The sequence below is a fragment of the Pseudorasbora parva genome, chromosome 19 (assembly GCF_024679245.1).
Source record: "Pseudorasbora parva isolate DD20220531a chromosome 19, ASM2467924v1, whole genome shotgun sequence".
NCBI classification, from domain to species: domain Eukaryota; kingdom Metazoa; phylum Chordata; class Actinopteri; order Cypriniformes; family Gobionidae; genus Pseudorasbora; species Pseudorasbora parva.
Window position 1 is genome coordinate 30,289,014 of NC_090190.1, and position 25,987 is coordinate 30,315,000.

At 37.6% G+C, this 25,987-nt stretch overlaps 1 protein-coding gene and 1 long non-coding RNA gene across 2 annotated transcripts; both read left to right on the top strand.

The window, feature by feature from the left end:
* The first annotated feature begins 10,324 nt into the window (after positions 1-10,324).
* LOC137047342 (uncharacterized) lies at positions 10,325-14,021 on the top strand. The gene is made up of 3 exons (XR_010899199.1): positions 10,325-10,391; positions 11,368-11,482; positions 13,701-14,021. It is a non-coding gene; the product is annotated as an uncharacterized lncRNA (long non-coding RNA).
* A 2,663-nt stretch (positions 14,022-16,684) lies between these two features.
* galr1a (galanin receptor 1a) lies at positions 16,685-18,710 on the top strand. Its single transcript, XM_067425920.1, has 3 exons — positions 16,685-17,607; positions 18,083-18,148; positions 18,304-18,710. Exons 1-3 carry the CDS (start codon positions 16,948-16,950, stop codon positions 18,607-18,609), a joined length of 1,032 nt encoding a protein of 343 aa, XP_067282021.1. The 5' UTR covers positions 16,685-16,947; the 3' UTR covers positions 18,610-18,710.
* Positions 18,711-25,987: the final 7,277 nt, after the last annotated feature.

Consider the following 25,987-nt stretch of genomic DNA (forward strand, 5'->3'; position numbering starts at 1 on the left):
CCTTGTTGGAAGCCTTCCCAGAAGAGTTGAAGCTGTTATAGCTGCAAAGGGTGGGCCAACTCCACATTAAGAACGGGATGTCATTAAAGTTCTTGTGCATGTAAAGCCAGGTGTCCCAAAACTTTTGACAATATAGTGTATGTTCTTGACGCCTAAGCGTTGTTTATTAAATTATATGAATTTCTAACTATACAAGGCTATTATTGACACTGAAAAAAGTGTAAAGCCTGACCAAATACAAATCATGAAAAATGGAAGTAATTGGGAATCATGTAACAAACATATTTTTTTTAAATAACATTGGCATCATCAGAAATAAACCAGTCAATTTTTTCCCCTTTTTGCATGTATTTTTGTTTGTCTTTGTTGTGGCTCACATGTGGGGCTACAGAGCCCATAAAGGGACATGGTGATGAGATGGAAATGGTAACACTTTATTTTAGGGTTCAATTATCGCTATTAACTATAATCCCTTATTAATCCCTTATTCTGCATGACCTTATTCTACATCCCTTGAAAGTACATTAGCCAAAGAGGGACATACCCGTAAATTTAAGCTTCGCCTTTCGAGTTTTAACAATTGATGGCACCGTGTCGAATGTAAAGAAGGGGATTGCCATGTTAATCTTGGACTAAATCGTCCACCGTAGGAGTCAAAACGAAATCAGAATTGAGAAGAACAGAAACTATTATTCACTGGATGGTCATATACCTTTTCACCGCTAGATGGGGGAAAATATCACACAGTGTAGCTTTAAATATATAGATGCATGTGTGTGTATTTATATAGATAATAATTACACATAGTTTATTATGCACACATAAACTTTTATTTTGGATGTGATTAATCACGATAATTTTTTTCAGCATTTTTTCCACTAAAGAATATAAAAAAAATATTTGGGTCTGTGTATACAATATATACAGTCTGTGCTTGAAAAAATAATGTCTATTAGTTTGTTTTATGTTAAACCATTTTCACATTTCTTTTGAGATTTATGTATTTTATTATAGATATATAGATCCCATTCATTCATGCACCTGTCTGTAATGTGTAAGATAAGAATACAAATTATATATATATATATGTATATATATATATATATATATATATATATATATATATATATATATATATATATATATATATATATATATATATATATATAGCAGGTAATTCTCAGAGTATGTCGTTATGACTAATTACCTGTCGCTATGACCCTGGAAATGAAAATTTATTCGCTGACTTATCTATAACAGGTATGTCACATAACCTGTGAGGAAACTAACACTCGAGCCATGTGCTCACAGCAATAATTGAAACATGGAGCAAAAATATCCGGACAACACTCAAACCAAAACCAAACTAGACAGGAGTGGTGGTCTCTCGACATTATGTTCTGCACACGGATCGAGAGCCCACAGCCTGAGCGCACTTAAAGCTCTCACTCTCACACAAGGACAAGACAATACATACCGTGAGTGTCAGAGGTTTGTCGTAAAGCTGAGAACCAGCGTGAAAGAACCCTGGCATGAGAGCTTCTACTCAACTTGACTGGAGTCTTGAGAGAATAATGACGCTCCCTTACCCCCTCTACAGTTCAAATGAAGCACCACAATCACTCATCCCTCCGTTTCCTCGCCTGTGTAAAAACCTCCAACAGGTCATCCAGCATTCACAATAGAGGCTTGTCCGAGTACTTACCTTTAGAGGACAGATGAGAGGGGAATGGCATTGGGAAGACTGAGCTGAACTGCGCTAACCTTCCATCTCAGATCTACTCACGATTTCACTTATGAGAATATTGCTTCGGGTTACATGGAAGCATAATGATCGTGGTGAATTAAAGGAAGCATAAGGAGTGTGGTGAATTAACAACATCACTCAGTGCAGCAAATGTCATCAGAGATGTGTTTAATTTTGTATATTATTTCACTTTAAAGCAATATGAAACAATTCATTCATTTGAATTGGATTACAGTGCCAAACAATGAGAGACATAGCACATAATACAGAAATCAATAACATTTTGCAATTCATTATTTCCAATAATGAAATATTCAGGTGAGTTTTGATTAATAATTTTTATGCAGCAGACTCAAGTTTGCACATTATCTAACCGGGACGAAGCAATTCATTATTGTAATCAGGTGCTCTGAATGAGTGTCCAACACAATTATGCATTTTATGGGCGATTTGATTACAGTAATCAAGAAGAGATTTGCCTATTACAGAAATGAAGGAGGAGAGAGACTAATGACTAACTTTATGCTTCAGGGCATGGCATAAAGCATTGACTTCTTATTTAAATGATCATTTCTTTTGTTTCCTCTGTAATTTCTTTTGTCTTTTTTTCCCGAGGCCTCCGTGTTCGACGTCTCTGTCCGTGGTGCTGAAACAAGCAATATACTAATATGCTGACCATCACTCTTTTGAGAGCTCTGATGACTCCTTCTAAGCAACAATTGTCCTCACTTTTAATAAACATGTGATTAAAATGGATTCTTAGATGACTAATGATCTTTGTGAGGGGCTTAACCACATTGTGTTTGATTCATCTGACCCAGAAAAACATGATCAGCTCCAGCGCAGTCTCTCACACTGAGAGAAAAAATGTTTTGGTCTTTGAGAAGAGGCAACCGGTCACCATGGTAACATCAGTACCTCAGGATCTCACAAGGGCAGCACACAAAAGGCTGGAGGGCTCCAAAACAATCTAATCGTTAAAGAGCAGCCTAATAATCTTTCAGTGTGATTAGAAAATTGATGAGTGACTTGAGTAAGACACATCAAATGATTTTTTTTTCTCTTCTCATGCAAAACAGCCAAAATTGATGACACGACGAGGGGAAAATATATCTGTGAGATGTGTTGGTTGTATTATTTCATAAACATTCGCCTCATGTGCCGTATGCCTCAAGTATGCTTAGGTTGTCCCACATTGTCTGGTGATTGTTTTGTTTTGAAAGCTTTTGTTCCAGGTCATTTGGGGTCATATCCCCGTTCATGTTTATCATAAGACATTTTTTTCATTAAAAAAAACAATATGCGGTAGCTCTCAAGTTACGATTTTTCGAAAAAAATAATTTCATTAGAAATTCAGTAGTCATAGTTTCCTGAGCGCCATCAATACCCAACGAGAAGCCTGGAGATGTGGTTATCTCTTCAGCGATCATACATGACTAACCAGCTCTGGTTCCCTGAGGACAGTGCAGTTGTATTTCCTCTTTGGATATTAGTAGTTGCGCAGTACAGGTTAAAAAAAAATCCATTCAGCATGAAAGCGGACGCAATTTATGGCTAATCAGCTTCTTAAATTCGCCATGAAATTTGTGTATGAATATGTTAGCCTTGCTTTTACCTATAAGTTAGTGTCCAAAACAATGATAGAATTTTTGTTTAGAAGATATAAGCGTTCAAAACTTACAGTCTCTCACTGCTGCCAATATGGATCAATGATTTTGGTGACATCATGCTGCACATTATTAACAGATAATTAACAATATGTGTCCCCCACCCCAATCACTATTAATTTAAAATTATTTGCGAAGTCATTCAATTGTTTAAATATTTAATATTTTCTACATGGTGAATGTAGCCTAGAAATCTATAAGCACCCTAGCGGCAGCAAATCTAATCTGCTGCGAGTGTCGTCTAGCAACTCTCAATACCATTCTGAGCTGAAAAAAACAAACTCTGGTCGGGCCAATCACATCATGTATAGAGTGGGTGGGCGGGGCTTAATATAATGACTTCTAGTAAACACAGAAACTGGCGGTCTTTCGAATCAGCTTTGACCGTGACTCTGGAAGACTTGGAGTTAAGCTTTTCTCTGAGAAAAGAACAAAGAGCGGCACTGAAGTCATTCTTAAGAAGGGAAGATGTGTTCTGAGTTTTGCCGACCGGATACAGCAAAAGTTTAATCTGTCAACGAGCTCTGTTTCACCTTCGTTGCTCTGGTTGGTTGTAGCTCTATCCTATTGCGTGCAGAGAGAGTTTGAAAGACAACCGTTTATCCCGATTGAGCCCTGTCAATGGTGAGTTACCAGACCAAACATCTTGATGTGGGTCTGGCTTGTCAGGCTGTGGTGAATGGCACATAGTGCACTATATAGGGTACAGGGAACAATTCACACAGTGTAAATTATGCTTTCCATTAGAGCGAATGAAGTCTGGTTTGACATTATTGTCACATAAACCACATTTCCATTACAGAGTTGCGCAAAACTTTTGCGATATTTTACAAAAGACTATTGTGAGACTATTGTCTATTGTGACTATTGTGAACTATTGTAGCGTTTCTATTAACCTATGTGACTAAAACGTAAAAGTTTTTTTTCCTTCCCATTATAGGACCTTTACAAAAATCATGGCAACGGATGTTGGTAGGTTTATGTATATCCCAGCCATTGCGCTAGCCATTATTTTAACCGAAGGCGTGTTATCCAAGCATTAATGGCTATTAAAGCCCCTTATACTTAGGAGCAGACAAATGATCTGCTTCGATGTCTTGATAAATTGTGGCATTTTAGAACCCTGTATTCCCGTATTCTTTTGTCTTTTATGAGTTTAATAAAGAACTCTCATAATAAAAAGTCTCATTTCCTGTCCAAACATACATAACAAAAATCATGTCTCCACTTGAAAATGTTCTAGTGACTGATAACATCTAAATTTTTCAGTTTGCCGAATTTAATTTATGTGAATTGCAATTTAATTCACAGAAATTAAAATTGGCCAACTGAAAGATTTAGATGTGATCAGTCACTAGAACATTTTCAATTGGATACCTGAATTTATTTTTACAGTGCTGTGTCATCTATAAAGAATGATCAACTTTTATGTACGCCTGTAAATGCAACTGTCACAGGTTTTTTTTGTCTTGGTTCATGTTTCATGTTTTTGAGTTCATGTTCTTAAGTTGTTATGTTCACAGTCATGCTTTGTTTTGTCATGCACTTCCTGGTTTGTCATGTGATCCTGACATGTGCTCCCTTGTCTTGTGTTCTGTCATGTCATTGAGTCATTGTTTGATTATTGTTCACAGGTGTCCCTTGTCCAGTCATTAGTCTGTGTATTTAAGCCCTCATGTTTGCCATAGTTTTTGTCTTATATTGTATTTGTAACCTGCTTGTTGGTGAGTGACGTGACGCGACGCGACGCGACGAGTGTCGTGTCGTGTCGTGTCGTGTCGTGTCGTGTCGTGTCGTGTCGTGTCGTGTCGTGTCGTGTCGTGTCGTGTCGTGTCGTGTCGTGTCTCAGTTGAGTCGAGTCAAGTTTTTTGTTTGTTTTAAGCCAAGTCAAGTGTTTGTTTTATGTTTGGATTTTGATTTATGTTTATATTTAATAAAACACTGCCCTTGGGTTCATCAAAATCACCTGCAGTGGAATAAGTTACAGCAACAAAAATCTGTTTTGATTAAAGATTTAGTGAAGTATTATTTTTTCAAATTGCCTGAAAAACCACCTAATGCAAGTGTATAAAATGTTTTTTACGTTATATGGGAGCTTTTTCTGTGAAATTGCTGTGTTTCCATTGGGCATATTTTCAATTTCAATGTTTCGCAATTTGAAGGGTATTGGAAATGCTACAGTCTGCTCCGGTCCAGAGACACGATAGCACAGAGCAGATCGTATGCACTTGTTGAGACATACCGGGAATCGTATCGGACATATTTGAATTCTACACAGAAGGAGATTAAATGGTTACAGATTAGGAGGAAACTGCAGCTTTAACAAGCTCATCTGCTCTGAGCTATGATATAAACAAAACACTATTGGGTATTTAAGAGGGGAGGAGCTGTTCAATATGTCCCACCCTGTCTTCCTGTTTAGGGGAAATTACGTCAACAAATGCACTTCTCTGGGCCTTTAAATGAATCCCACTGCAGCCCAGGGGTGGAGAGCCGAAGTGCAGCGGGAGGCTCGTAAGTCTGTTGTACAAGGGTGACGACTGGACCAAGGGGGAGCCGACAGGTCGAGGGTCCGGTAACAACTGATAACAGATCACAGTTTTTGTAAGAAGAAGATTCAGTCTCTATGCTTTACACAAACCAATGTTGATGTAGAAAGTAAATGAACATCAGGGTGGGGAAGGATGGTAGGCAGTGTTACAGTGTGTTAGTCTGTTACCCAGTCTGTTAGCCAGGCCTCCCCGGAGTTGATCTCCACCAAAATTCCCACCAGACTGTTCCTAGCTCACAACCCTGGTCAGACTCACATGGTAACTTTGGCTCCAGGGCTTAAGTGGACACTGTCCTCAGTCTCCTGAAGCTCTCCGTCTGCGGGGGGTTTGTGGCTCAGGCATTGTCATCTCCATGGTGCAGGGTGTTGTTGGGCTGCACTCTGCGTCTGATTGCGAGACGTCTGTGATCCGATCACCTACAGCACGAAGTTGACTAACTACCCAGGGTCCAGCAGAGATCACCATGGGGCAAGACGAAGTGGAGACCTTCATCCACACCACAGCGGAATCCCTCCACCAGACAAACGTCACAGGTGGCTTGATGGCAGAAGTTAAGAAGCTAACATTCCACATAATGCTCCAGATCTCTGCCATGCTGGAACACAAATACTGTCGCTCCATTCAAATGTTGATTACCTCTCATTGGGGCAACATTAATAGAAGCAATCTCAATTGGAGGTCTTCTATTCTGTCATGGGATGCTCCAATGAAGACGAAGATCAAAAAAAAGTTTAATGACGCAAAGACAATCCAATGGCTTAACCATGTGTAAACAAGCAATACCAGACAACTGGAGCATGTACCATGATGGTAGTTTGACAAACTCAGAAACTAAGATTCATTTCTCTCTTCTGCAGAATATTACATGATTGAAAATTAAACAAATTTACACAGCAAGAAGAAAAGAGCTGATTTGATATTTGATATGTAGATAGAATTGAACATTTAAGCTCACATGTAGTATTTTTTATCGATTTATTTATTGATTTAAAAGCTTATTTGTATGACTTTATTTAGGCTATTTGTATAAATTTTAACAAAGTGCCTATTAATGATTGATTAACTAAAATAATATGTGTAATTGATTAAGGGTATTATAACTACATAAATTATATCTAAATAATTCAAAATCATTATTATTACAAATAAGCACTGCTAAAAGCCAGACAGTTTAGTCTTTAAAAAAGAACATTTGCTATGTAATGACATTTAATTTGGAGTAGAAGATGCGGGAGGGTGTATCACTTTGCTCACAGCTGATTGGTCCAATTTCAGTTTGAGCTCTCTTAGGGTGCTTTCACACCTACCTCATTTAGTTCGGTTGAATCATTCTAGAGTTCGTTTCCCTCTTTGGTGCGATTCGTTTGGTCAGGTCTGAAAGCAGCAATCGCACTCGGGTGCGCACCAAAAGCGGACCAAACAAGCGTACCTAGACCTCCTTGAAGAGGTAGTCTCAGTACGCTTTCAAGCAAACTCTGGAGCGGTTTGTTTTTGGTGAGAACATGATCTGACCTCGAACAGAACCAACTGCAAAAGTACTGATAATATTTGGACTAAACCAGCTGCCGTAGTTAGCTGCACTGACATTGTGTGCATGACATTATTACCTGATAGATCGTTGGAAATATTTTCGGGAAGATGAGCATGTCAGTTAAGAATAATTGATGCATGCCTCCGCTTGAAGTGACATGATGCGCGCTCGCCGTCTGCAGTGCATTAGAACGTTGTTTTCACGTCGCATCCGCGCTTCATTATAGAAATGTTTTGTTTGCATACTGTGGTAAATACACACAGTGTAGTAGATTATGGCCAGGGACAAAAATGGCCCGCGCAGTCATCTCTCCATAGTATTATAGTTTGCTGGCTTTGCCTCTTCTGTTGGAATTTTTCCACACGTAAATTCTGACCAATCGAAAAGCAGTTTAGGAAATACGCCATGGCCAATGAGTGATGTGGATGTTGTCACGTGCTTGCGTTTTGGTTCGTTTAAACTGGTTCGGACCAAAGCAATCAGTGTGGTGTGAAAAGGAACCAAAAAAGCTGAAAAATGCAACAATGTATAATTGTTTGCCCTTGGTTTGGGCCAAATAAACCGAACTAGAGATGTGAAAGCGCCCTTATTTATCTATTTTCTACCAGCTGTGAGGTGCAAACCACATGTCCCAAGATGATGCGCTCAAACTTGGAGTCATCAAACTACGCCTTTGTTTAGAATAGACGCCCTCCAGTGGACGGAAAGTTGCATAGTGCACCTTTAACTTGTAAAAAGCGCTATATAAATAAAGTCGACTTGACTTGAACATATCTGGTTAGCCAGCTAAACCGGCTTCATGGTATAGGCCCCGGATAAGTGAACAGACAACGACTTAAATACATGGTAAATGTGGGGACCGTGGTGAAAACCTGTGATGATCAAAGGAATTACCATGACAACTAAAAGGTGGCAGAAAAACTGAACAAAAGCAAACCTGTAGCTAATGAAAAAACTAAAAACGAACTGACCATTACTGTGACACAGTTTTGGTACTGAACAAATATTGTTTCTTTTCGGATGTATTTACTCACAATAGGTGTCTTTACATGTTATAAGCTAGTTGAGCAGTTTTATTTATCACTATTACCAAAGACTTTATATATAGAAAGACAGTGCACTCACGATTACATTAATCACTTAACGCACGCTTTTATCCAAAGTGACTAACAAATGAGGAGAGCAATAGAAGCAACTAAAACAAACAGGGGACAACAGTGTGCAAGTGCTGTAACAAGTCTCAGTTAATCTAGCGGAGTGGACATAGTACAGTACACATACCCTTTTTTCATTATATAAACAAACAAACAGAAAAATTAATAGAATATAGCTAGGTGCTAGTCTTCCGGTCATTATATTACTAATGGGAGAAAGTGCAAAGTGCTAAGATTTCGTCTTTGAACCTCCGTTTTTGCGGTAGCTCTGTATATTTTGTATGGCATCATTGCTATCGAAGACTAATTAGCTGGGGATGTGAATTTACTTATTGTAGCGTTAACAAAAGTTGAGTGTTGTAATGTTTGAAGCAGGTTTCATAATAAATGTCATTAGATCGGGAAGATTTTTAAATAAGTCATACATCATCATATCATAAATCCGTAAGATCTTATCTTCATGCTGTGGAAATACAAACCGGAAGGCAGAACACAATGAGCACAGTGCTGAAAGAGGCGGGATACCTAAGGTCTATATAAACGGTAACACTGTGTCCGAAATCACTTGCTGTCCGAATCATTTTTTATTTAAAAATAAAGACAGAAGTAAACACCTAAACCAACTAAGCTACACTAACTAACAAACATAAATACATAAGCTGGCAACCGCTCCTTACCTGGTGTGTATAAACCATTTCAAATACTATGTGTTGTATTATGTAGGTCACGTGACATGCTGACACTATCCCATTGCTCTGAGTCCGAAATGAACAGTGTACCCATGCCACAAACAAATCAATGGTTCCTAACTTAACCCTTGTATGGTGTTCGGATCTGTTGGACCCGTTTTCATTTTTTATCGAAAGAAAAATTATGCGACTAATTATTTTTTCAAACTGAGACTCATTGGCCTTGGCTCATTTTCTGTGAGGAATATATATCAGAACACATTTTCAATGACCACACACTGTACAGCCCCCCTACACATTTATATTACTTATTTATATTATTATATTACTTTATTACGGGTTGCGTGCGTTTGTGTGTGTTATGGGTGTGTGTGTGCATGAGTGTGTGTGTGCATGCGTGCGTGTAAGAGAGAGATTGTGTGTTAGTGTGAGAGAGTAGCTAAAAGAGTGAGTTTTGTTTCTACCTCTGCCGTTCCCACACGAGGTTGCAATTCTGAAATGTGATCTAAAATGGTAAAGAGAAAATATTAACCATATATGCTGTTTATATTGCTTGTAATTGGGATGAAGTAAACATCTGTTGAGTATTTTAACATAACATTTTTGATTTTGTTGAATTAAAAACCCAAAAATGCAGCGGGTCCACCAGACCCACGAACACTGGCTGAGTAACAAAAATATGAACACAAGACAAGGGTTAAAGTCGTAACCAAAACAAAGCTTTTCAAAACAATGTTTCAATATGAAAATATCAATCGGGGAAAGTAGTAACAAATGATCAACACAAACGAAAGAAAACACACCTCTCTCTTCCTTCAGTTGCTTCCAGGTCTTTATACAGGTGAGGTGAGTTCCGATTGGTTCCTTGGGAGGGATCTCACTCCTGGGCAAATGATGATTAAAGGCAAACCGACCAATCGCAAACCTAAGAATGAATGACAGCTGAGAATAATAATTGGGGGAAGAAAGAAAGAAGGAAAACCACCTAAATAAGTCGCAGACGTAACCGTGCTGCATTTGTATTCATATTGAATTCCGAATCTCAATGAAAGTAGGTACTTTTTGCATACTGTTTTTCGAATACGCTGTATTCAGAAATACTACTCTGCTGGCGTATTATTTTCTGCATGCTGCAAGTGGAACAGTGAGGTTACAGGGAGAAGAGGTAAAGAAGGTGCAGGATTTTAAGTACTTAGGGTCAACAGTCCAGAGCAATGGGGAGTGTGGAAAAGAGGTGAAGAAGTGTCTGCAGGCAGGTTGGAATGGGTGGAGAAAAGCGTCAGGTCTGTTGTGTGATAAAAGAGTACCAGCAAGAATGAAAGGAAAGGTGTACAGGACAGTAGTGAGACCAGCGATGTTGTATGGTTTGGAGAGAGTTGCACTGAGGAAAAGACAGGAGGAAGAGCTAGAGGTAGCAGAGCTGAAGATGTTGAGGTTCTCTTTGGGAGTGACGAGGATGGATAGGATCAGGAATGAGTACATCAGAGGGACAGCACATGGGAGATGTTTTGGAGACAAAGTTAGAGAGGCCAGGTTGAGATGGTTTGGACATGTTCAGAGGAGGGAGAGTGAATATATTGGTAAAAGGATGCTGAGGTTAGAGCTGCCAGGCAGGAGGTCAAGAGGAAGACCAAAGAGGAGGTTTATGGATGTAGTGAAGGAGGACATGAAGGTAGTCGGTCTGAGAGAAGAGGATACAGAGGATAGGACTAGATGAAGGCAGATGATTCGCTGTGGCGACCCCTGAGGGAACAGCCGAAAGAAAAAGAAGAAGACATAGTAGGGAAGTATTTGTTTCTGGACGCAGCATTAATGTTCTGAGATGCACGCTTAGGACTGCACATTCGCATTGGCTGATCCAGCTTGAACAAAGCAGGGCTTTTTTGTCTTCTTTTGTCTTGTTTTTCTGATCATTTAGAAAGAAAAATTATGAGACAGTTGTCAGATTTCATTGGCGAATTATTATTACAAATTATTTGTAAGCTTAGTGAACAGCATTGAAGAATGTTTTTTTTTCCCCGTCAAAGAGAAAGGAGCTGCACTTGTATGAAGATGGCGCCTGAGAGCTTGCGAGTACGAGTGTGTGCATGTTTACTTCCGCTCATCTTCGGTGGTTGCGTCCAAGTTCGCACACTCACTTGAGTAAGTACTTATATTGAATGATAAAAATAATAATAATAATTACGTCATGACCGCTAAAAAAAGTATGTTCTATATAGCATGAGTGTGTGTAGTTTGAATGTAATCTGGACATACTGTCACATGCCTGTCCTGTCTTGTGTGCACATGTGGGTTTTGTTATGTTGAGCATGTGTCATTGTCAGATCCCTCCCCCTTGTTATCTGATTAGTGTTATTGGCCCCACCTGTGTTCCCTGATTCCCTTTTGATTTCTTCTCTTTAAAAGTTCCTTGTGTTTGTCAGTCTTGGTCGGATCGTTGTATGTCTCGTCTATGTCTCCAGGTTCCCAGTCATTCCTTTGGTATGTTTGAGTCTTTGTTTTATGATTATGTGTTTTTCCCCCCTCGTGGGTTTTGTTTTGAGTTTATGTTTTATTTTATAATAAATTATCATTTTCTGCACTTGAGTCCTCGCACCACTTTTCCTTTGTGTGTAACGTGACACATACTCGCTATGTTTTCATTATCATGTGATCTGCTAGTGTCAGAACTACTTATTTTCCTACTCATTTATGAGTAATGAGATATAGTATTTAGTCAGAAACCTACTGTCACTAGCAGATGATTTATTATGCAAATGTAACTGTAATAAAAAAAAATAGAGAACAGTAATCAAATATTCATAAATACAACATTCTTAAACAATGATTAATCTAGAATATTATTAATGAATACAATTTAAAAATATATATTGTGTATATGCAATACACTGCAAAAATGACTTTTAACTAAATTAGACACAACATTAATTAGAAAATGGTCTCTAGAAAATTGTCCCTCAGACGCTATGCTCAGACATCTGGAGTCCTTGGTTAAAATGGCAATTTTCTCGCAATTTACAAATAGTTGGAAACATTTAGTATATTGTAATTACTCAACTAAACAAAAGATATATACTGGCCTGGGCTGCGTTTCCCAAAAGCATCGTAAGCCTAAGTTGATCATAAAAAATCGATCGTACGAGTAATCTTAATATTGAGGTCTGTTTCCCAAAAGCATCGTAACTTAAGTAGCACTTGAAAATGATCGTAGATCTACGAGTGCTCTGGAGTAATCATAAAGCTGTAAGTGTATCGTAAGAAGAGAGAGTTATGTGGTCACCTACAAGACAACCGGCAGATTACACCTTTAACTTTAACAAGCGCATTGTGATAATACTATAAGGTTTTGTTGTTGTTGTTGTTTTTTATGAGGGCAGGTAACAAAAAATAATAATAATAATAATACACATCTGAATTAAATGACAGAAAAAAAAGAATAAATGAAGTAATGTAGAAAATATACTTCAAAAACTCTGAAAAATAGAGATAAACTTATATGACTTGCTGACGTGCACGAAAACCAGCCATGTATTGGACATTCTTCTGCAGTGCCCTCTTCCTTTTTGTCAGGCTTACAAAATCCTGCCATTTCTTGCAGACCTCTTTACCCAATCTTTTAACTAATAATTTAACTTTTAATTTGGTAGAAATGTCCTCCCAGATGTTTTGTTTCTCTTTGTTTGTACGATGCCCTCTAAATCTGTTGAAAATAATATCTTTTTATCCTTTATAGAAGGATATTGATTTCATCTTTTTCTTTTTTCTTTTTCTTTTTTTCAGCCATTTTGTCATTGCCTCAGGTATTTGCTTACTTGTAGGTATTTGCTTATAATATATATAAAAGTTGCTTATAATTATTAGGTGAACTGTTCAGAGGGATCGATTCCATACAAGGTTATATTTCAGCACTTCGCAAATGGACAGCGACTCTTAAGTAGCACTTAGAGCGCGTTCTCGCTCATTCATGTTAAGTACATTTTTGGGAAACGCACGTGGAATTACTGCGAGTGATCGTAACTTCGCTCGTAGAACGCGCTCTTTATAGCTAAGATACATCGTTATTGGGGAACCCGGCCCTGGTGGTTTTTGGATATTTTAATGCAAAAAAACTATATAGTGCACCTTTAAATGCCAAATGTCAAAATTACATTCTTAATTTTCAGTGGTGAAAAATGTAACCTATTGAATATTGAATTGACCAATAGAATCATCCAAACTTTCCCCTCCAGCATCCCTGATCATGTGTACGTCAGGGTTCTGTTTGGGTTTTGGACTTTTATTTTGGGTTTTGATTTCATTCATCTGTGTTCCATTGTTGATTTTTCCACCAATCATTAGTTCCCTTGGTTAACCTTGTTAGGTCACAGTCACCACCTCTTCACTACATTTCCCATCATCCTACCTGGCCCTCACCTGCACGCAATTCACTTCATCATCAAGGACACTATAAGAACACTCAATCCCTTCACATAATTTTCTGGTGTCGTCTACCTGGACTCTTTACCTGCTACTTACTCGTGGGTTCCTCCAGCCGTCTTCGGTCTCCAGTTCTCCAGTCCTCGTTGATCCCTTCACCTGCAACAGAATCTCCTGTTATCCTTCAGCTAAGTGACTATTCACAAAGTGCTTGGTCTCTACTCACCTGCATTCACTATTTGCCTGTGATCATGTCTCTGTTCAAATAAACATCTTTCCCTGTGCCTTGACAGTGTATGTCTCATGAAGAATGAACCCTTTCATGCATGGTGTCTACATTTGGGGACAGTTAATTTAACTCCATTTTATGGTCATTTCTCATGGTTATTTTCTCTAAACCACTTGAGGACAGTGTCAGTAGACTGACTGCAGTATTATAACAGTGGCTACTGTCCTGTATTCCAAATATTCATTGCTTGATGTCATCATTAATCCAAGATGGCTGACAGCGATAGCCATGTGCCAAATGCCCCAGGCATATCTGTGAAAAACTTTTATACAAGGAGGTCAATTGAGCTAATAAAAAAAATATTAGTACAGTAAAGTGTGAACAATATGTTAGTATTTTATAAACTAAAATTTAGAGTAAAATTTAGTTTATGCACCAAAAAAGAACTGTCCACGTATGTGGACGTCATGCAACAGTGGAGTCAGATTGCATAAATGATTTCTCTAACCTGCTATGTGTTCTATTTTTGTAAAGATGTTATGATTTGTCTTATATTGTAATAAACAAGACATTAAACAAATATATGAACATAAGTAACCATTAAAAATTACTTTTTACGGCATTAAATGGCAACCTTACACATACATACCAAGACGAATTTGCATTTTGCACAGGTACAGGGACAGCACAGGTCAAGCACTCAGTGCAGAATAATAGAGAATATCCCAGAGGACAGTGGAAGTCACAGGGACAGCAGTGATGAGGAGCATGAGCCAGCAAAGCCCAGCTCTATGTTTCTGCATATATGTAACTACCGTTATATTTCCTACAATATGTGTTTTATTGTTATTATATTATATATTATTGTTTTTAATAACAAGGCTGATATCTATAGCATAACATTTCATAATAAAAAACACAATGTTCCATTTTGTCATCTGTGGCTTTGTCTCATTTGACCCCTTAGTTGCATGGTGTCCACATACGTAGAAAGTTAAATAACTTTTAAATAAAGTTGCATTTTGTAAAAATGAAAATGGATTTAAATTTTAGCACCATATTAAAGTAATAAAAAAAATCTAGATCATGTTTTTCATAATTCATGCATGAAAGGGTTAATGATTACTTCATCAGCAACTAATAGAGAGTCTAAATGATTAATAGATTAAGTAATATATGAATTGCTATTGATTAAATGTCATAATGTATTCATACTTTAATAACATTATTTAATAACTGTAAAAATATATTGTTGGTTTAACTTTAAAAAGTAAGTAACCTGGTTCCCTTAATTTTGAGTTTATTGAAATTAAAAATTTGAGTTGATATAATGAAGGAAATTGGTTTAGTAAATAGAAAATCGAAATATTACTGTATGTGAACCACATAAAAAATGATAAATAATGAAAATAGCTAAATTTGGCATATTTCACTGCATCATAAAACACACAAGCTTGTATTTTTAGACAATATTTAAAACATTTTGAATAAAGATTGTCGATTCTCAAAAAATGTTCATTGAATTAACGCACTTTTTTTTTCATTTCAATGAACTCAAAATTTTAAGGCAACCAGGTAACTTATTTTTTAAATTAACATTTTACAGTGTAGTATTAACTGATAGTTTAAATGTGATTACCACAGTTGGTCAAAGCTGTACTTCAGCTTCCAGTCGTCTACTTTAATCAATCATTCTAATGATTTGTAAATGTGTCATTATATTATGACTTTAGTTGTTGAGGCATATGACTATTAAGTTAACGTGTTACTTCGTGAAAAATGGAAATTCTATTATTAATTGAAATAGATGGCATGGTCTCGCCTGAATTATAGCTGCAAATATGACCAATGAAACCAAATGGGGGTGGGGAGGTCACGGAGTACATCAGCTGGTTTCTTTCCCCATAATGACCCCATAATTCAATTGGTGGATAGCTATGTAAGGGACAATGAAAATGTGGACCCACTTTATATTAGGTGGCTACTATATACTAACATTGTAATGAATCATTTGATACAATGCACTTATTGTGTACATACATGTTTTTACATTGTACTTACATTTGAAAAAATGCCTGCATGTAATTACGTCTGTAATTAATTTCTATAGTTACATTTATAATTAAACAGTTGGCACTTCCCTTACACCTAACCCTACCCTTAAACTGACCCATATCACCACACCTGTCCCTAACTCTACCCGTATCCCACCTCAATATCAGCAAAAGTGTTTTCCAATACAATTTGTACACAGTAAGTACATTGTACTTATTGTTTGATGTAAGTACATAGTACTTAAGGCCAACTAATATAAAGTGGGGCCCAAAATGTTTAATATTATTATGAAAATAGATTATAAATGAACAAATTGACTTATTTTATCAAACAACTTCTCGAGGACATACAAAATACTTAAAAATAGTTTTAGTTTTGTCCTTTAACCATTTATTACACTCACCGAGCAGTCAATATGACGATATATCTGACAAGTTTACGTGATCCCTTTAAATGAAATGAAAACGCGCTGAAAGAACTCCGATGGGTAATGGAACAGTAGTAGCCGTATAAGAGGGGGAGGGGGAGGGGGGCACACTCTAGAATCATAGATCCTGCGCTGTTTCCATGTTCATGTAAGAGGATGGGTGAGTAAGGATGGGAAATTGCTGTTTTAGTGACGTCCACGCGCAGGCAATATTTTATAGCGGCAGCAGAACAGCTCTTCTCAACCTAGCGCGAGTTCCTGTCGATGAAAACATGAAACTGTAAGCGCCGTCAGCGTTATTAGGATTAGCAGAAACTTCATTTCTTCGAATTGTTATATATTTTTTTTTGTTATGAGCATGTGAACGAGCTCGTCGCTGACTTTTGGGTTCCAGTAAACTTTAAAGGATTTTTCAACCAACCCCTCTCTTTTGAGAATCATTTAACCAAGAGCACTAGAGTTGGCAAGTTCACATTGAAGATGAACATCCAAAACAGCAGTGATTTAGACAGACCTGAAGAAAACATAGGCTTGGAGGCACCTGAAAAAACCTTATTCGGCATCGGCACCGACAACTTCGTCACGCTTCTGATCTTTGGACTGATTTTTTCTCTAGGGGTCCTGGGAAACTCTCTGGTTATCACTGTTCTGGCTCAACGCAAACCTGGACAGCAACGAAGCAGCACCAACATCTTCATCCTCAACCTCAGTGTTGCAGATCTGTCCTATCTGCTCTTCTGCATCCCTTTTCAGTCAACAGTTTACATGCTGCCCACATGGATCCTGGGTGCCTTTATTTGCAAGTTCATCCACTACTTTTTCACCGTGTCCATGTTGGTGAGCATATTCACCTTATCAGCCATGTCGGTGGACAGGTATATCGCCATAGTGCACTGCAGAAAGTCCTCATCCATTCGAGTTGAGAGGCATGCATTGATCGGGGTGCTGATCATATGGGTGCTCTCGTTCGCCATGGCCGCCCCGGTTGCCTACTATCAGGGCATCGTGGAAAGTGGGGACAACAGCACGTTTTGCTGGGAAGTGTGGCCAGATCACAGCAGGAGGAAAATCTATGTGATGTGCACTTTTGTCTTTGGATATGTGCTGCCGTTGATTCTCATATCTTTCTGTTATGCCAAGGTTGGTAGCTCGTCTTTAATTGTGGCATGCATGAATATTTGCATTCAATGTGCTTTGATTATGATCTATAGCCTATTTATTCAATACGAAATGTGGATTTGGTTTATAATCGGTTAAAGTACGTGGATCAATGAAAAATTAGAATGTCTAAAATCATTAAAAAGTAGTAATCTTATTTAAAACACATTTGCCAAATGAAATAGTATTTGTAATAATACATCTATGATACATTATGTTGAAAATGTTACACTTCTTTTCTAAAATTACATTTTATGTAAAAAAAAAAAAAAATCTTCAAGCCCCACAAAATAGGCTATATAAAAATAAATATTAATCTAGAAATTGAAAACGTGTATTCAATTTTCTTGTATAGAGTTTCTATTATAATTTCTATAAAATAGTACATTTTTGAGAATTTTGGACCAATCCTTCACAAATTCTGATTTCAAATTATTATGTGCCACTGTGTCTTTAGGTCCTGAATCATTTGCATAAAAAGTTAAGAAATGTCTCCAAAAAGTCAGAGGCATCAAAAAAGAAGGTAAGAAATATTAAGAGTGATTGCTTCAAATATTAAAGTGTCATCTCTTTCCCATACGTGGTTATGTTAATTGTTGAATTGTTAATTCATTATTATTTTGTAAAAAAAAAAAAAAAAAAAAAAAAACAGAAATGTCTCTCCACCTTTCTTGACAGACTGCTCAGACAGTTCTGGTGGTTGTGGTGGTCTTCTGCCTGTCCTGGTTGCCTCATCACGTGGTGCACCTGTGGGTCGAGTTTGGCTCCTTCCCCCTAAACCAGGCATCCTTCGTGCTTCGTGTGGCGGCTCATTGTCTGGCCTACAGCAATTCATCTGTTAATCCTGTTATTTATGCGTTCCTCTCAGAGAACTTCAGGCAGGCGTATAAGCAGGTTTTCCGTTGTCAGTTGACTTCTGAGTGCCCTACAAATGAGGCCAGAGAGCTCAAAGCAGCACCATCCACCAACTGCACCAATGTGTAAATCCTGCAGCTGTTATGTTTGTCATAATTTATGATAGCTCAAAAATACTTCAAGGTGAGTTTTTAAGCTTAGGAGAAGGCAAGAAGCATGTTACATTTTGATTTATGAAAATGGTGTTGTTACACTTTGGAGGGGGTGGGGGGGGGGGGGGCTGTCATGCGCATTGAGTGCCACATGACTGACCACAGGACTCCTCATCCAAAGAAGCACGACTTTGAGGTGAATCCCATAGACCTGTTAAAATGCCCAAATTTACAGCAGAAAAAATAAATGTTTAAAGGCTATTAGAAAATGTGGTCTATATACGCTGTAAAAAAAATATTTATAAAAATAAGTTTATCTGGTTGCCTTCAAGTTTTGAGTTCATTGAAATTAAAAATTTTAGTTAATGCAATAAACATTTTTGAGAATCCACAACCTTTATTTAAATATTAGTGAAATATTTCGTAAGCATATTTGGTAATTTTGTGTGTTTTATATGTGAAGATGCAGTGAAGCATGCCACATTGTGCTATTTTCATGATTTATCAGGTTTTATGTGGTTCAGATACAATAATATTTTGAGTTTCTATATATTAAACCAATTTTCTTCTTTGTATCAACTCAAATTTTTATTTTCAATAAACTCAAAATTTTAAGGCAACCAGGTTACTTACTTTTTTAAGTTAAACCAACAATATATTTTTTACAGTGCAGCAAAATGTGCTCTTCATGGCAACTGTGAGGGGGTACATTTTTTTATAATTGTTTATAAAGTTTAAATTATATTAAGACTTAAATATCTGTAATATAAATAATTAAGGGCGTGGCCACTTGAGTGACAGGTGGATTGCCTCTGTCTGTTAGTCCATCCTCTTTGCCCATTCTCGGTTATCCGGGATTGAGGTGCGGTGACGTGCTGACAAGATGGCTACAGCCAGCTCTGCCCACTTTGGGCTTTAACAATGCTCTTCAGAATTCTATGGGTGACATTATGGACACTACGTCCATTACAGTCTATGGTCTCACCACATTGGCACCCAGTTTATGCATGTCTAAATATTTTCTTACATTTACAAAATGAGCCTACAATAGCAAAATTAAGCCCTTTTGTTTATTAAAAATGTTTAGGGGGACAATTAAGATAGCGTTAATTTAGTTCTAATATCCATATAATTTGTTCTAATGTCACAAGTAATAATCTCAAGGTTTATTGGGTCTTACCAATCAGCAACCTCCCGAGTTTCTGTTGAGGCCAATACGAAGTAACTTAAAGTGCAATTCATTGACTGGCCGCTAGAGACAGAAGGGAGCAGAATCTCAAAATATGTTTTTTTTCTGCTGTAAAGTTGGGCATTTTAACATGTGTCAATAAATGACCTATTTTCAGCCTGGTGCAAATTGTGGTTTTGGTCTATATGACTAATTTTGCCCTTCATGACAACTGTGAGGGGGTGAATTTTGTTATAACTCATTTGTTTACATTATATAAAGCCTTAAAATTCTGCATAATTAAAGGCGGGGCCACTTTTGAGTGACAAGTGGATAGCCATTTGTCCGCTGTCTGTTTGTCATTGTGCAACCTCAGCTCTGCCCACGTCCCGCCTCTTTGCCCATTTTCTGTTATCTGGGCATGACGCACGATGACGTGCTGCCAAGATGGCAACGGCCAGCTCGTCTCTACTGTACGCTTCAAAACTGCTGTTCAGAAACTCATGGGTGACGTCACAAACACTACGTCCATTTTTTTTTTTTTTTTACAGTCTATAGGTTTTACATAATTCTTTAGTAGTGTGGTTTTGGATATACAGTAGTGTCACATACGTACCTTCTTCTCACCTCTTATTCCTGATGGTTTGGAGGACAATTACTCAGAGTCGCCCCCTGTTATTTCAAAGAATAGTACAACGACGAGCGCGTCAAGTATAAATGCCTTGTCCGTTTAGGCAGGTGTGCAGTCAGCAGAGGCTCGAGCTGCGGAGCCAGATGAAAGTATGAAAAAAGCTTAAAGTGCATGCACAGAAAGCTAGCTGTCACAGTGTGTGTACTAAACTCAATTACACTCACCTAAAGGATTATAAGGAACACCATACTAATACTGTGTTTGACCCCCTTTCGCCTTTAGAACTGCCTTAAGTCTACGTGGCAATGATTCAACAAGGTGCTGAAAGCATTCTTTAGAAATGTTGGCCCATATTGATAGGAGAGCATCTTGCAGTTAATGGAGATTTGTGGGATGCACATCAAGGCACGGAGGTCCCCATTCCACCACATCCCAAAGATGCTCTATTGGGTTAGGATCTAGTGACTGTGAGGGAATTTTTAGGACAGTGAACCCATTGTCATGTTCAAGAAACCAATTTGAAATGATTCAAATTTTGTGACATGGTGCATTATCCTGCTGGAAGTAGCCATCAGAGGATGGGTACATGGTGGTCATAAATGGATGGTCAGAAACAATGTTACCAATCAGGTAGGCTATGGCATTTATGCCCAATTGGCACTAAGGGGCCTAAAATGTGTTAAGAAAGCATCCCCCACACCATTATACCACCACCAGCAGCCTGCACAGTGGTAACAAGGTATGATTGTTCCATGTTCTCATTCTGTTTATGGCAAATTCTCACGCTACCCTCTGAATGTCTCAACAGAAATCGAGACTCATCAGACTTAAACTGTCCAATTTTGGTGAGCTTGTGCAAATTGTAGCCTCTTTTTCCTATTTGTAGTGGAGATGAGTGGTATCCGGTGCTGTTTTAGCCCATCCGCCTCAAGGTTGTGGCTTCACAAATGCTTTGCTGCATATCTCGGTTGCAACGAGTGGTTATTTCAGTCAAAGTTGCTCTTCTATCAGCTTGAATCAGTCATACTTTACTTTATCTATGTATTTATAAGTATGAACTCATGAAATTCTCTTTAGAGACTTTTTTGCGTTCAAATTGTCAAAATCACACAAGGTTTTCATAAACATTTGTTTTTTAAATTAGTGTAAACATCATGGGAAAGAAATCATATATATGTATCAGTAATTTGGATTCCTTGCATTACTGTAGTTCTTACAGTGACAGTAGCCTAATCTCAGAATCAGTAGGCTATACGTTTTATTCATACAGTGAAAATTATGATATAAGATTAAGATATGTTTTGCTAATTATTATTAAAAAATAATAATCTTTACAAACACATATATTGGTTACATAAAATGTAAGTGAATAGGATCACATTTTAAAAGCCATAGTGTCAGCCATCAAACACTGCACTGGACTAGACAAAAAAAGTAACAGTATGAACAAAAAGAGGTCTGAGAAAGGATATGAAGAAAGGATCTGAGTCCTCTTTCAGGGACAGTGTGAACGTACAAACAACTGGGTCCTTTTTCACTTGGTTCACCACTTGGTCCACTTCAAGAAGTCTGAGTTCAGTTCTATTAAAGAGGACTCAAGTGTGAAAACACCCTTAAATTGATAAGAATTAAACATGGTTAGAAATTGGCCAATATATGCTTGGAGGTTTTGGATGGTTGGACGGGTTTTTTGACATCTTAAAAAATCTGCTTTCTCACAAGGATGCATTTCTTTGGAGCGCAATCGAGACCTGATTTAGCACCTGCTGTGTGCAATCAAAAAAAAAAAAGAAGGAAAAAAAAGGGTGAAGGTGAGGTTAGGTTTAAAGAGTGTGAGGATCTGGTTTCCCTTACATGTACTCAACTGTTACCTTGAGCTATGTTATAATTGACCTTCAAGTCTGATCAAATCCTTGTTTAGTAGCATTTTACTAAACATATATAAATATATGTAAAAATAATTATAAAATATTATAAATAAAAATATTTAATGCATGAATAGTGCCTTGTAATTCAACTTATAATGCATTGTTATCTCTCATATATTGTATAGTTATAATATAAAATATATATTATAATTTGTTACAGTTATTTATGAAGATAATGCATTATAACATACATTATTAATACATTTATAATCCATTATAACTAAAGGCTTTAAGTAATGTGTTACCAACATTTTATATACAACATGTTAGAAAATCCTTTAACAATTTTGCTTATGAGGAGCATCATCAACATGGGATCAAATGCTTGTTATATTGCAAGTTGCAACACTCGCCAACCACCAAATGCGACTAAAATGTTGTTGGTGAAAGAGTGTCAATCACCAGTCTTTATGAACATTTTTATGAAATATAACAATGCTGTGAGAACATGAATGTGAACAAACGTGAACAATGCTTGGAATGGTTAATGGGCCAGTGCTGCATCTTCACGAAAATGTAACCCTGGTCTTGCGAATGTTTTAAAACTTTCAAATGCTTGTTAAATGACATGTATATTCATTCATTCATTCTCTCTCTCTCTCTCTCTCTCTCTCTCTCTCTCTCTCTCTCTCTCTCTCTCTCTCTCTCTCTCTCTCTCTCTCTCTCTATTTTGTTCAGTATGCTCTGGAAAAAATTGAGACACCACTTAACAATGAGAAATCAATGTTAAGTGGTCTCTTTATTTTTTCCAGAGCGCTCTCTCTCTATATAATATATATACTGAACAAAATTATAAACAGAACACTTTTGTTTTTGCCCCTATTTTTATGAGCTTTTTCTATGTGCACAAAAAACCTATTTCTCTCAGATATTGTTCACAAATCTGCTAAATCTGTGTTAGTGAGCACTTCTCCTTTGTCGAGATAATCCATCCACCTCACAGGTGTGGCATATCAAGATGCTGATTAGACAGCATGATTATTGCACAGGTGCCTAATCCCGAATTCACACTACCGATTTTAGCCACGAATTTGATTCATTGACAGGTTTTGCTAGCCTAGAAATCTAGACGCACCCTATCGGCGGCAAATCAAATTTTGCAGCTAGTGTCGTCTAGCAACTCCCCATTGGATTGTGAACTGGAAAAACCGAACTCTGGTCGGGCCAATCACATCGTGTTTAGAATCGGTGGGCGGGCTAACATAATGATGGTAGAGTTGGGACAGTTGCTACTTGAAAACACAGAAGCTGGCGAACAGCCGTCTTTTGAATCGGCTTTGGCCGCGACTTGGAGTTAAGCTTCTCTTTGAGAATAGAACAAAGGGCGGCACTGAAGTCATTCTTAAGAAATTAAGATGTGTTCGGAGTTTTGCCGATCGGATACGGTGAAAGTTATATCTACTAACTCCGCTTCACCTTCTTTGTTGCTCTGGTTGGTTGTAGCTCTATCCTATTGCATGTAGAGGGACTTTGAAAGACAACCGTTTATCCCGCCTTTCGGATTGAGCCCTGCCAATGGTGAGTTCCCAGACCCAACATTTGGATGTGAGTCTGGCTTGTCAGGCTAAGTTTTTGCCAAATCGCTGACAAATGCCCAAAATCATAGGCAAATAGGTGCTCGTTCACGCTAGTAACAATAACGCAGTGTAAGTTATCAGACACAATCGGAGAGAATTTTTGGCATTCTAAATATCTGGACCTGTCGGCGATTCAAAATCCTGCAGTGCGAAATTAATTCTGACTGAAAAATACATTGGTGAGGACCTACAGCCAATGAGAGAGAGCAAGGTACAGGCTACTGATTTGCCTAAGATTTGGGGCATTTGTCGCCGATTCAGCAAAACCTGTTGGCAAGTCAAAATCGGGGCTAAAATCGGGTAGTATGAATTCGCATTTGGCACACCTTTGCAATAATCATGCTGTCTAATCAGCATCTTGATATGTCACACATCGGAGGTGGATGGATTATCTCGGCAAAAAGAGAAGCGCTCACTAACACAGATTTAGACAGATTTGTGAAAAATATTTGAGCGGAATAGGCCTTTTGAGTACATAAAAAATTTACTCAAACTTAAATATTTGAGTTCGGCTCATGAAAAATGGGGGGGGGGGACAAAAATGTTGCATTTATAATTTTGTTCTATATATGTGTATATGAATATAATTTCAGAAATCTGAAAATGCTGATCTTGAAAATGTCTTGTATGATTTTATATACATCATGCATAAGATGATTCCTTATCATCATCAAAAGAATTGTGTATATGAGTATCTCACATAAATATAACACTCATCGTATCACAAAGGAAACGAGTACACCTGGGGATGTCTTTATTTCAAATCCTCCAGCCACATAAGATAAAACATATGCCCACCAGATGCCTCCTGCTGCAAACCAACCACTTGGAAGTTTATTATGGGGACTATATTATTATGATAAAAACTTTTGATGGAACTGCAGGATCTCAATGTGTATGCTGTATAAGTCAACACTGAATTTAAAAAATCCAATAACAAGATACTGCAATGTCCCAGGGTCACGAAAAGACGCTGTTGATCTTATCATCTTAACAAGAGACCTGGCGAGATTACTCTTTGTGGCAAATGTACCCGAATTACTGATAATGGAATATAAGACGGCCATGTGAGAGTTTCTCTCAGAATCGAGGGGAGGGGGAGCAATGATTCTAAATGTGCAATATTAGAGATTTATATTTTGCTGTGAAATGTATAATTATATCTGTATGCTATACTCATGTATGTTTTTTTTGTGGTGTGTAGTAAAGTTCTTTCATGTGCTGTAAAGAAGAGTTTCTGTCTCAAAGTATCCTGCTTTTGGTCGTCATGGAGACAGTGCAGTACCTGAGTGAGCAACAGGAGTTGTAATTCTCCATCACTGGTTTGTGTAATAGGTCACTGTGATCCACAAAAAAACAGTTGCTTCTAGAAGCTTCTATCAAAATGGAAGAACTGTTCAGAAGGTGTAGAATGAGCTCTAGCCTTGAGACTTATTTTGTAGCCAAAAAAAAAAAAAAAAGTACAATATATTTGTATACATATATACATGTAGGCAAAACTCTTAGACATGTTCGTATTTTCACACACACACACACACACAAAAAGGTTTTAAGCCAGTTATTTCTATCTTCTGCTGTAGTGTGTCAGTAGGGAATATCAGTTTACGTTTCCAAATATTCCTTTTGCCATTAATTGTAATAATCCAGTGAGATTTTTGTATGGACAAGGAGTCTGACAACAGCCAGTCTGCTCCACACGGAGATCTGTTCTCACCATCATCGAGTCCATCTGGGATTACATGAAGAAAGAGAGAAAAAATTGAGAAAGACTAAATCCAGAAGAATGATGGCAACGTCTCCAAGATGCTTGAAGAAACCAACCAGCAAAGCTACCGGAAAAAAATATGTCCAAGTGTACCTGGACAAAAGCTGTTTTAAACGCAAAAGTTGGTCACACCAAATACTGATTTGATTTAGTTAACAGACGCTAATTGATAAAATAAATCTATTTATGACATTATTTTTAAAAGCATCCTCACTTTACAACATTTTTACACAACTTAAAACCCTACCTGCAAAGCTACAGCACTGTGAAAAGTGGTAGAACTTTT

Excerpts from the sequence above, each read along its gene's own strand:
- galr1a (XM_067425920.1), top strand. The coding sequence starts at position 16,948 with ATGAACATCCAAAACAGCAGTGATTTAGACAGACCTGAAGAAAACATA. Across the intron at positions 17,608-18,082 it reads TATCTTTCTGTTATGCCAAG|GTCCTGAATCATTTGCATAA; the intron begins GTTGGTAGCTCG and ends CTGTGTCTTTAG. Across the intron at positions 18,149-18,303 it reads CAGAGGCATCAAAAAAGAAG|ACTGCTCAGACAGTTCTGGT; the intron begins GTAAGAAATATT and ends CTTTCTTGACAG.